Source organism: Odocoileus virginianus, chromosome 3, assembly GCF_023699985.2.
Source record: "Odocoileus virginianus isolate 20LAN1187 ecotype Illinois chromosome 3, Ovbor_1.2, whole genome shotgun sequence".
NCBI classification, from domain to species: Eukaryota; Metazoa; Chordata; class Mammalia; order Artiodactyla; family Cervidae; genus Odocoileus; species Odocoileus virginianus.
The window spans coordinates 60,947,334-60,960,176 of record NC_069676.1 but is presented as its reverse complement, the minus strand read 5'-3'; the positions used below and the strand labels follow the sequence as shown (position 1 = coordinate 60,960,176).

Genomic DNA, 12,843 nt, shown 5'->3' with positions numbered 1-12,843 from the left:
ATTTCAATCCTCTTAGTAAATGGACAGCAACCCTATTAGAGATCAAGTCTTAGGTAGTTAAGATAACAGTACAGAAGCATCACCTTTTGCCTTAGCACATTCCTCCAATTTTTATCTTGTATTATGTTGTCCTGTCAGTCAACATCTTGACACTAGAATAACAGTTAACATCTCTTTCCACCAAGCTCTGCTAGAGATAGTTCTCAGCAGTGTGAGTGAATGCACATGCCAGCCATTGATTCTTCCAAATTCCCTAAGCTTGTAGTCCTTCTAGAGTAATGGACCCCTTTGAGAGAATGACAAAAGCTATGGAGCCTCTATCCAGCGAATAAATAAGCATAGGCACATACATGCAAAAGGTTATGCATAATCTCTGGTGGTTCTTAGATACATTGATGACCACACCTAAATCTTCCCCTTAAAAATTCTCCTTTAATCCATATTGAAAGAAATGAGGGGTTGTCTAATAACCAAATACCTATTCAATATTATTTTAGCTTTCCAGGGAGATGGTTTCACAGAACTACAATTCACCGATTAAACTTCAGCTCTTTCTCAAGGATAATGAGTAACACAGTTGACAAGATTTTCAACTTCAACATTACCAAAGTGTAGAATTGCTGTTTTATTTATTCAGCAAGTCACTCCTGTGCAAAACCGTAGCTACAATCTGAAGCTTTTTAAAGTTTCCTCCTTAGGTGCTTTATCAGGTCACTGCTTGTAAAGACTCGGAATGCTCCCTTTTGTTTCTTGGGTAATCTCAGTAAAATGGATCTAGTTACTATGCAAACTGTATCTATCACAGTGTCCAGGAACAAGGACCTTGGGCTCACAAGACCACCATTTACTTTTTAGGTGACCCTGGGCAAGTTGTATAACCTGTTGCAGCCTTAGTTTCAGCTTCTCTAAAAGGAAAATATTAATAATATAGAGCACTGTAGGGATCCTGTGAGGATTAAATAAAATAACTTAAATAAATCAACACATGAAAAGTGATTAGTGCATTACTGGGCCATAGTAGATGTTCAATAAATGTAAAGAATGTTATTATAATTGTCCATAAAATAGTTGTTGCATACAGTAAGTCCTCAGTAAATGAAATCTCAAATAATGATAATTTTTTTGATTGAAGTATTGTTGCTTTACAATGTTTCAGGTGTATGGCAAAGTGATTCATATATATACATACACACACACACAAACATATATACATATACTTCATGTATATGTGTGATCAGTCACTTAGTCAGGTCCGACTCTTTGCGACCCCATGGACTGTAGCCCACCAGGCTCCTCTGTCCATGGGATTTTCCCAGCAAGAATACTGGAGCAGGTTGCCATGCCCTCCTCCAGGGGATCTTCCCAACCAAGGGATCGAACATGCGTCTCCTGTGTCTTCTGCATTAGCAGGCAGCTTCTTTACCACTGAGCCACCAGGGAAGCTGTATATATATATATATACTTTTTCAAATTCTTTCCCATTATAGATTAATACAAGATACCGAATACAGTTCCCTGGGCTATACAGTAGATCCTGGTTGCTTATCCATTTTATATATGGTCGTGTGTATCTGTTAACCCCAAACTCCTCATTTATCACCTGCCGCCCATTTTCCCCTTTGGTAACCATAGGTTTGTTTTCTATGTCTGTAGGTCTGTTTCTGTTTTCTAAATAAGTTCATTTACATAATTTATTTAGATTCCACATATATGTGATATCATATGATTGTCTTTCTCTGATTTCACTTAATATGATAATCTCTAGGTCCTTCCATATTTCTGCAAATGGCATTCTTTCATTCTTCTTTATGGCTGGGTAATTAGAGTAATTATAATAATAATTCCAGTTGTTGGATTAATAATTAAAATTCTTGGAATCTCCATATACATTGTCTTTTGAGTGTTCTTAGGAATAGGGAGAATGCCGAATTCTCTGAGCCTTCAAGGCATGTTCAGTTCAAATCACTGAGAGCTTGTCAAGAGGGGAACTGTGGCAAAGAGACGGAAGGAATATGGTACATGCCTTCTGCCATCCACAAGCTACCAAGGCCACAGTGGCACCCAGAGCCTACAGTGCCAATTTAATCCAGTTTTAAGTTGTTCTTGCCCATTCAGTTTATACTTTTATGTCATCAGTTCCCACGTGAGCTTAATCCCTGGAGGGAAAATGTCACTACTGATTGAAGTTTATGCCCTCACCTGTCTTAAAATGGCAGTCATGCCACCATACAGGTTTCCTTTTCACCCGGTAGTCAAGAAAAACTCAGAATGGTGTCTGTTGCCCACATTTTATAATGCATTCACTTCAGATGGCTGAAATTCATCTCTCCTTTCTCCTTCTTGGGCTTCTAGTGGCTCAGAGGGTAAAGCATCTGCCCGCAATGCAGGAGACCTGGGTTCGATGCCAGGGTGGGGAAGATCCTCTGGAGAAGGAAATGACAACCCACTCCAGTATTCTTGCCTGGAGAATCCCATGGACTGAGGAGCCTGGTGGGCTACAGTCCACGGGGTCCCAAAGAGTCAGACAGAACTGAACTACCTCATTTTCACTTTCTACTTTTTGAGGTCACCTCTGTTCTTTTTTGTGCTCAAACACCATCCCAAAACTATGTAAGCTATCAGTCACCTCAAAACACTTTGGAAATAATGTAGGCTTCAAATTTTTAAATAATTATTGGTCCTTTCTAAAAATGGGAAACAAAATAGACAGCTCAGGTATCCTTTCTTATCTAGCGGCATTTTCTTTTAACTGTGCACAGGACGGACATAAGTATTGCAAACCACATTCTCCAAGTCAGAACTTTTCATTCTACGCCTCTCAGAAGTTTCCTATGTGTGAAACTCTCCAGTTAACCAGAAAACCTCTGTGAGTTTAGGGGAGATGCAGTCAACCCCAGTACCCATTCAAAGTTAGCTGACAGCAAGAATGCAAACCCATTTCATGAAGCACCGCAGGATCTCAAGTATCAATGAACAGAATCACTCAAAAGGCCCTGGACATTTTTCTTGGAGTGCTTTCTCTTAAGACAAGGGATGACAACTCAATGTTTTTGCAACACCACCTGCTATGTACAGGCCCTCCCTTTAATGGTTGATCGCCGAAAGAAATCTCAGAAATAGAAGCATTTACTTACATCTGTAGGTCATCTCAAAGCTGTCGCTGATGTTCACAATATCAATCTGGGGGAGCAACTTCGGGGGCTCTGTGAGTTGTGACAAAGCAAATCTAAAAGCGGCATGTTCCTGTGACTGCTGGTTTGGAAATAATCCCCCTGCAGAGAAAGAAAATGCAACATGGTATCTGGGTTAGAGATAAGTTTGATTCCTCAACAGCCCACCTCAGATGGGCCCATTTCTTCTCCCCAGGTCAGAGTCACTAGTTGTTGACTGATTCTGGGGATCAGAATTCACATGGACTCAACTAGACCCTGGGGCTTCAACTTCTACAGGTGAACTTTTATTGATAAAGCCTCTAATTATCTGTCAGCCTGCCCAAAGATTTGATTGTTCACCCCTCAACTCGGTTCAGGTCAGAGAAAACAGAATTGTGAAGTTTCTCTTCTTCCTGTCTCTAAAGCACACCACTTAGGCAGCCTATGCTCTTGTATGCATGTAAACCCTAGCCGTGTCTAATTTTTCCTGTATCAGACCCATTTCTCATTAGAGAGCCATAAAGGAAGCAGTATTAATGCGTGTTGCAGAGTGAACTCTAGCCCTGGGATCCTGTGAGTTTCTCCAGCGCTATAACCCTTTCTTTGACTTTGACCCTTGTAGTCTTTGACCTGGCAAGACCTGTCTGCCAGTCCCCTACAGTTTATTCATTTCCTCTGAAAAACTCTTGATTATCTGCACAGAGTGTTTGCTGCTTCTTTCATCACTCATGATCCGAGGAGTGACTTGTTACATAAGGGGTTGCCATTGTGTGTATTTGCATGGTAACACCTTGGACTTGGAAGACGTGGGGGCTTAGGAATGTCCAGAGGATGCTAGCATTCTATTCTATCAAAAAGCAGAACCAGAGGTGCCTGGTAGGGCTCCTGTTCCAAGCAACATGAGTACACACCTTACCTTCGTATTTACGGTCGACATGTAAATAAATTAAAATGCGTTTCTATGAATTGAAATCAGCAGTTTCCAGAGACTGAACTATAGTGAGTGTTTACATAGAAGTTTATCTCAGATTCCTCGGGAATCCCAATCCCAATATGATGCATTTCTAACTTCTTATACAGTAGAAATGTGTGTTTGTTTTTAACAACCAGTAAATAAATTGTAAAGCTTTTGTTAGAGATAGTGCAAGTAGAATGAAGTACTGTCTGGTGACAGTGATATTTTCAGTGTGTGTTCTATAACTTAACATTTCAACCTTTTCATGTGAAAACAAAAACAATGGTTCAATCAGTTGAAATCAAATTGAGGCTAAATATGATGAAAAATCTGCATAGATACATAAATAACCATACCATAGATATGCACACAAAACATCTCGTGCATTTATTACATCCATGGCAGTATACACAGATGCACTTGGAGAAAGCAAGTCCACATATCTTAAGACAAGTATTTCTAATCAGCAAAGTATGGGTAAGACATAAGTACCAGCATAAAGAATGCCACTCGTAAGAGCAAATGATTTACCCATGGTCATATGCCTCCATTTTAAAGAGTAAAAACAAAAAACTCCTTCTTGATTCTGATGCTCCACCCTCCCCCCCAAGATGACCACACCCCAGACACTTCCCAGTCTCCCTCCTCCCCTGCAATGAATGAAGGAGAGTGGGTGGGGGTGGGGAGGTAGGTGGCTATAGGCTGGGCTCTAAGAGAAGTGTCTCCGGAGGCAGGAAGTTTTGTTTTGCGTCTAAGGTCTAAGGCACTAATACACATACACAGACACACTTCAGGATATAGCTTAACAGGTGTCAGGAAACAAAGCAAGTTGCTCCGCGGCTGTTCCAGCTACCCTCAGAGCCAGCCCACTGGAGAGGCCAAAAGAGCACAGCAGCACATGTGTGCCCAACAAAAGACCACCTTCAGCACATTGCCCCACAAACACATGCTCACAAGGAACACAAACTCCCAGGAATGGGAACTTTCCCTAGTGGAGCCTTGCCCCTATCTGGGGAGAGCAAACAACCCAGACCCAGAAAGATGCATTTAAGCAAAGCAGTTTGCTGGACTGCAGGACACAAACAGCCCTGAGATGCTGGTCATACTGAAATCCCGAGCCCTTGTGGACGCACGTCATTATCGGTGTTACTGCTCCTGTTTGTTTGGCTTTCACCCGTTATTATTGGGAGAAGCAGTATCTATCCGCTGTCCCATAAATTCAGGGAGGGTGGGGGTCCTCTTTGAGAAGCATGACAACCAGGAAAGGGAAATGGGGAACAAAAACAAGCATGCGGCATCATGTTGAAACCTGCCTCCAAGTTGCGAGGTTGGAGCTCAGTGATGGGGAGAGCTAAGAGGAGGGGAGAAGGACATGTGGATGTGTGTTTGTGTGTGTGTGTGTAAAAAGCAGACCATCTCGTGGACAGAAAATCTAAGAGGAGTGGGCGATTGAAGGAGTAGGGGGAGAAAAACAGACTGGGAAGTTCCAGAATTGGAGGAGCGGGAACCCTCAGCCCAGCATGGCAGACAGCAGACAGAGGCAGTGAGGAGAGTCCAGAGCGGGAGAGAGAGCCCCCTTCACCTGGGGTGGGGAGTGGCTTTTTTAGGATTATTTTAGTGGATGCAATGAACCCAGCATCCTTCACTCCTTCTTTTAGAGGGTCTCTTTCCCCTCCCCCAGAGGAGAAGTCACTGCCTCTCTCAAATATAAATGTGTATATTTAATACATAATCATACACATAAATACACACATCACACATATTTATATAAATAAATGACATCAGGCACCATCTACCAAGCCATAGAGTTAACTCTTTAAACACCTACCACCTCTTTCCTTGTGAGAGACTGATTTTTTTTTTCTCCAAAGCAGTGGTTCCTCCATTTCACATGCTCATGCCTAGAGTGTGAGTGGTGTGTGAGGACCTGTGTGTATGTGTGTGTGTCTGTGTGTGTGTGAGAGAGAGAGAGGGAGAGACAGAGCACACTTTCCTTCTCTGCCCCTGCCCGGTATCCCATCCAGAGAAGCCCCCTCCCCACACCATCACCCAAGCCTTCACCTCGCTGCTGGACAGCGTGGGGTAGATAGCCGAGCACAACAGCCCACAGTGGGGGTGGGGGAGATCACAAACCCCCTCCCCCTCAAAAAACTGGCCAGACCCATGAAGTCCCACCCCAGGCTGCCCCTCTCACTCACCGATCTGGATATTGTTGGGGAAATTGGCACCTACTACCGCGCCTAGGAAACCGGTGCAGAAGAAGGCAAAAATGTGCTGCATATTCCTTTTTGCATTGGCGAAAAAGAAGCCCAGGTCCAATCATAGATTTGGTGTTTCCCCCCCTTCCCTTTATTCCTCTCTCTCTTCTGCCGATTCTTTTCCTCCTGCCGTTCCTTCCTTCCTCGCTTGCTTCCTGCCTGCCTTCTGCGCGGTTTGTCTGTTTCCCTTGGAATCGGAGCGCTTAAACTGCAGCGTTAACACCGACTGACAGCCAGATTAACTGAGCACGGCAAAGAGAAGCCTGTCCTCCCGCGAGCTGAGCGCCGCTCCCCCTCTGCTCTGCTCTCCTCGCCGCCTGCCTCTCGCTCCCTCCCTTGCTCCTCGCTCTCCCCCTCACTCTCACAGAGGCAGCCAGCTCTATGCTAATACCCACCAGCAAGCCAGCTCCCCGGATCCGCAGCTGACCTCCTCTCCCCAGGGCCCCCTGCCTCCCCATCCTCACCTTAGCCTCCTGGCTGGGTGTGCTGATGGGTGGGTGGGCGGGTGAGGGGGTGTGATACCTGGAGCTTGCTCCCGAAAGGGACAGCCCTACCAGTCCCCTTCACCCTCCCCCGCCTTCCTCAGCTCTCTCTGCCCCCTCCCCCAGCCCCCCAGCCAGCCAAAGCGACTGGGAATGTGGGTTCAACTGTAAGTCAGTAGGTGGCAGGGGGTCCCCACAGTAGTCCTGCATCCACCCGCTGCTTGATCTAGGTCACTTTTCTAGGAGTGCGAGAGCTGTGCTGGATATATCTCCTGCACTCCACTGGCCCAATTATTCCTACAACTAATTCCTGAGGGGAAGACCCTAGAAAGCCCTGCTAGGAACTTTAAAGGAAAGAGGCTCCCCCACCACCCCCGCCGCCACGCTGGGAGGAACGCTAGGAAGACAGACTTGAGGGTCTGGAATGATTGGCAGGTGTCTTGACTTGGGCACTCAGTGGTCCCTGCTGCCTTTACAAGTGGGATTGGTGGTCTGTTCAATCCTCTGCATTTTAAATGAGCTCCCTTCCCCCTTCCTCTGCATTCCACAGGAGTCTACAGCATCCGAATCTTGTGGGTGTACAATAAAGGCTAAGGATACTTACACAGAGCAATTACATGAGTCATTTTGCAGGGATTCTAGTGAGAGGAGCCAGGCTTCTTTCAGTGATCTCTGGATGTTGGTCATGTCTAGAGTAAACTGGAACTCCCTAGACCCTGCTGGACAGGGGCTTCTGCCAAAGCAGTCCCTAAAGAAGACAGCTGTGTTCAGGGCAGTTTGCATAGCAGTTGTCTGAGCAGTCACAGAGCACTTTACAGTTTCTGAAGCAACTTCACAGGGTTACCTCGCTCTCTCCTTACACCAGCCCTGGGAAGTGTCCATGAAAAAAAAAAAAAAAACAAACAAGGCTCCAGTAAAGACATAGATTTGTTAAGATGGAATCTGGACCTTCAGCACCAGCATACACTTTGACCTATGAACTTGAATGCTCTGGGCAATTTGCCCACTGTTCTGGTCAGAACTCCCACCCAAACAGTTGAAAATCCAAGAAAAGGAAACCACATTTTTTCCTCGGTTAGAACAGGAGAGAATAATAGACTTTGAACCTGGTTTTGCTTTGCCACTTGACTAGGCCATTTTATCAAAAAACTCCTCTCTTCCCTCACCAAGATTACATAATCACATACACACACAGGACAGCTACAAAGGCTGGGATTTGCAAGAAATATCTGACTATTCCATGGAGCCCCTAAACTAGGAACCACTTAGACGTTGGATGCTTTATGATTTCCTCTGCACTTTCACATATATTAATTAGCTCAAGTGATTTTATAGCTAATGTTTATTCTTTCCCATGGGCCAGGTACCATACTGGGCTTCCCTGGTGGCTCAGCGGCAAAGAACCCGCCTGCCATGCAGGAGACATAAGAGATGTGGGTTTGATCCCTGAGTCAGGAAGATCTCCCAGAGGAGGACACATGGCAACCCACTCCAGTACTCTTGCTTGGAGAATCCCACAGACAGAGGAGCCTGGAATGCCACAGTCTGTGGGGTCACAAAGAGTCAAGACACAACTTAACAGCTAAACAACAGCAAGGTACCCTAATAAGTAGTGTGGCATTCATCATTTACTTGTGCAGTAATGCCTGTGGCAGGTGATCAAATCCCCATTTTACAGGTAAAGAAACTGAGGCCTAATCATTTACCCTGGTTTCACTGTCAACAGGGAAAAGATTGGGATTTGAACACAAGAAACACTACCATCAGGCCCAAGCTGTTAACCCTCAGACTCCAAAAGCAGGAAGAAGTGGGCAGGGGCATAGAAGCAGTGTCATTATCAGCCTGCGAAGGTGTGAGAACAGGTCAGGAGCCCTCTCAGGTTTCTGACAACAGGAAGAGTCTGTGATGCAAGGATTCCATCTTAAAAGTTCTCCAATTGCATTTTTTGTCTCTTACTATTTTGAATGGTATCTGGGGATCTTTTGAGTTCTTCTGAGCTTCGTGCTTGGTGATAATAATAATTAGGCTGTCACCAAAAGCGTCACACTTCTGTCACCTTTCTGAGCAAGATCTCAAAGCCCTTTGCAAGGTTTAATTAGCAAAACCTCAATGTCTACCTGTAATGGGTAAGGCTTGTTTTGCTTACTTTGGGGCAGAGGAACTTAAAGGAGTCAAAATGATGCATTTTCTATGACCATTATAAATCATATAGTCAAATGGATTTTCCTAAAATATAGCTCTAACTGTGTCACGGCCCTGCTCAAATATGGTCAAGCAGCTCTCCTTGGCCTATTAAATACATAATTATTCAGTCATCAGATAAAGCTGGAGCTTTACATATCTCAAGCTTGGGCATCTAGGTCAAATTACACTTAGGGTCAACTCTTTATCCTATTTCTAGCTCAAATATTGATGGAGAACTTTCTCTGTGTCCAATAGGGAGTCAGGTGAAGGGGTTATGGAAAGGAATCAGACACAGACTCTGCCTCAAGGCAGGTGAATGTGGTGGAAGAGGAATATAGAGGAATCCAGGCAATTTTCATCCAAGGTGGCCATGAATGTGCTCTAATAGAGATGTAAACTCCACACGGGGGAGCGAGGGAGGAAGTGACCAATATGTCTGTCAGTGGGGAGCCACGGGGCTTCAGAAATGCTGAGCTGGTAAGGAGGCAATGATAGGCAGAAAGTGAGGGCCGAGGGAAGACCTCAAACCAAGGAAAGAGCACCTGCAAGGGCAGAGGGCGGTTGAGGACGCCATATGGTCCATGAGCCTGGAGCCAGTGGTACAGACTAGAAAGAGAAGGTAGGGAAATGTGAGACTTCAGAGAGAGCAGGGTCAGGATTTGGAAGCTGCTGAATTTCTGGCAGCCATGAAGAACCATGGGATGTTTTTTACTAGTGTGATAGTTATATGACCAGGAATGAATGTGAGGAAGAAGAGACTGACTGCTGGTGGGAGGTGCTTTTCTTATATCTCAGCCTCAGAGGTTAGGGCTACATATCATACATCCCTGAGTGGCATGTTCTGATGCTCTATATCCTTCATTAGTTGTTTTATACTGTTCTGTAGCTCCCAATCCTATTCGCCATCTCTGATATCAGTCTGGAAGACTTGACTGTTCATAATCTGTCATGAGTGATGGCAACCCATCCCTACAGATACGTGATAAACTGTGATTGACACAGCATTTGTAAATCCTTCATCTCATTTCATCCTCCCAACAACCCCACAAGGACAGGAATTAGAACCTATTTTACAGATTAAGTAAGCTTCAGGGTGGCTAGATGGTTAGCTTAAGACAGTAGCTATCAATGGACAGTGATTTCCCATTCCCCCCACCCGCCTCCACCCCGGGAATATTTGGCCATGTCTAGAGATGTTTTTGGTTCTCACAACTGGGGAGATGTGACTGACATCTGGTGTGTAGAGGCCAAGGATGTTGTTGAACATCCTATGATACCCGGGACAGCCCCCACCACAAAGAATGACCTGATCCAAAGCATCAGTAGTCCTGATGTTGAAACACCTTTCTTAAGGGTGCATAACAACTAGCACAGCAAGAGCTCGACCAGCAGCCCATTCTAGCCTCCCTCTCTGTTACATCACATCGAAGAAAAAGTACAGTCATCTTCTTTCAAGGCTTTTCACATTGTAAAATGGGATCCCTGAAGATGGGTGTCCCGAAAAGTCCAAATGGACATGTATCTCATGGAGGGCGTCCAGCTGACAGGCCCATGGAGAAGGTCTCCTAATGCTGCTCAAATAGTGCCCCAGAGACAGCACGGCCACCACTGCCAGGTCAGTTCTGACCTATCCTGGTTCATTTCTTTGGCATACTGTAAGTTCCACCACCATGTGGCCAAAATAGCCTCAAATTTATTTATTTGGCTTTGGCTTTATATCACAAACCAAAGAGAATCGAGTTGGGCAGGGATTTCACATTCAAATGCCTCTTGGAGCCAAGCAGGGAGATGAATGAAGTGAACCTCTGAGTTGGGGAGAAGGCTGTGAGAGCAGAGAGAACAGGGCCTAGGCTGTGTCCAGAGGTGGTTGCAGGGCTTGGAGGCAGCTGACAGTTGCCATAAGGACGTGTAGGCCCAGTGTGGACAGATCTGATTTTCATTTTTAAGAGAGAACAGAAATATGGATTTTGTGGGGGTTATTTGTTGTTGTTGTTGGTTGGTTTTTTTCATTTTTTTAGTAGGTTTTGTTGATAGTTCTTTCTTTTCCCCAAACTTTAAACTTTTTTTTTTTGTATTGGAATATAACTGATGAACAGTGTTGCGGTAGTTTCAGGTAGAAAGAGAAGGGACTCAGCCATACAAATACATGTATCCATTCTCCCCCAAACCCTGCTCCTACCCAGGCTGGCACATACCATTGAGTAGAGTTCCACGTGCTACACAGTAGGTCCTTGTTGGTTATTTATTTTGAATATAGCAGTGTGTGCATGACCTTCCCAAATTCCCTAATTATCCCTTCCCCCGGCAACCCTAAATTTGCTTTTTTGTTTTTGTTTGCTTTTTAACAATATTAAGTATAACTTAATTGCATTGGGCAGGAAAAACAGAATAGAGGAAAGTGTCTCTGGGCTTGATCTGGCCCACAGGCTACCGAGTGCCAGTTCTGGTTCAGTGGAAGGCAGCCACCAGCCCCAGCGTCAACTTGGGGGACAAGTTCATCTCCTCTCTGGGCCTCTGATTGCTCATCTATAAAATGGCAAGAGTCCCTCACATGATAGCTGCCTATTGTTTTGGCTCTGATAAACCGCATTTGATGCATTTGACAGCAGAGACTCACAGAGGAAGAAAAAGACGAGGGAGGAGGCCTGGGGAGACTCATGTTCTCTGTCCCCTGTTTCCTGGGGTGGCATCAGCCTGGTCCTTCCCCTCCCTGGGCTCACATCTCCGTCTGTAAAACATGAGGGGTGTGCTAAGGTCTCTTCTGGCTTGAATGTTTTGGGCTTCTAGTGCAAAACAATTCAAGGGTGGGAGAAGCCATCAAATTTATGATCTGAGAATAGATCGCTGACAGCTAACAAATTGGGAAAAATGCAATCAGAGAGAGGGTGCCTCTGTGGCTTTTGAAAGGCCCCATTTTAAAAGACATAGGAAAAAAAAACTAATAATGATAATATTTTCCATGTTATTAGCACAATTCCTGCAGAAGGCTCCCAAAATACTCCGCAGGCTGTGTGTGGCAAGAGTACCACCCCGAAGAATGTAATTACCCACCCTGGAGCTCTGCCAGGTTTAACAGCATTTTCTGTCTTTTTCACCCCCTCTTCTTTCATTCTTCCCTCCCCTTCTCCCACAAATGACAGCATTTTCATAAGCCCTAAGCATTACTAGGTAATTAGGGAGCAGTGCAAGTTCTGGAAAACACCCTGGGGCAGGATCAATGCCTTAAAAATAAAAAAAGGTCTATTCCATGGGGAAGCTGCTACACAGAGCCATCGTTACTGTGGAGATTGGAGGCACTAGTTACTCCTCCAAACCAGTCTGAGTTCCAGAAAGGCCGCCTGGGCACTGCTCACAGGAACAGGTATCCAGAGCACAGAGCTTTCCATGGCTCTCCTGAGGGGCTCTGTTCACAGGCCAGAGAGCCATGCCCTCAGAGCATCCTCATCGGATGCATGAGTTTGGATGAGCCATTTCAACTTTTTGTCTCAGCGTCTTGTCTGTGAAATGGGCACAGTAAGAGGAGCTGTTCCATGGAGCTGGCTTGAGGATTAATGAATTATTGCCATGATTGTAGGGAGGGGTAAAATGTGATTCCTGGAGGTTGGAGTCCGGATTCCTCCTGGCTCTGGGGCCTTCCACGTGGTCGCAGTCTACTTCTGGAATCTTCTCCTGTAGTTTAGTTTGCCAGTCTCCTCTTAAAGGCTGTGTCACTTCCCCACATTCTCAAAACATTTGGCCATCAGGAACAAACACACTTCTGATTTTTACTACCCCCACCTCCACCCCAGCCTGTTCTTCCTCTCATTCCTCCC

At 45.2% G+C, this 12,843-nt stretch overlaps 1 protein-coding gene and 1 long non-coding RNA gene across 5 annotated transcripts in view; one reads left to right on the top strand and one right to left on the bottom strand.

Moving 5' to 3' along the window:
• The window catches only part of GRIA1 (glutamate ionotropic receptor AMPA type subunit 1), a 336,900-nt gene extending 330,186 nt beyond the window's left edge, over window positions 1-6,714 (bottom strand). For 3 of the 4 annotated variants that reach the window (XM_020872855.2, XM_020872858.2, XM_020872857.2), the window contains exons 1-2: window positions 6,306-6,713; window positions 3,135-3,272 (exon numbers count right to left, since the gene is read on the bottom strand). In XM_020872855.2, the coding sequence (XP_020728514.2) occupies window positions 3,135-3,272; window positions 6,306-6,387 (220 nt within the window). In that variant the 5' untranslated portion in view covers window positions 6,388-6,713. Of the gene's footprint in view, window positions 1-3,134; window positions 3,273-6,305 lie in introns of all 4 variants that reach the window. The other variant, XM_020872856.2, reaches the window with a different exon arrangement.
• Window positions 1-12,843, top strand: part of LOC139034436 (uncharacterized) — a 307,394-nt gene that overhangs the window by 186,151 nt on the left and 108,400 nt on the right. The gene's annotated exons all lie outside the window — the stretch shown is intronic.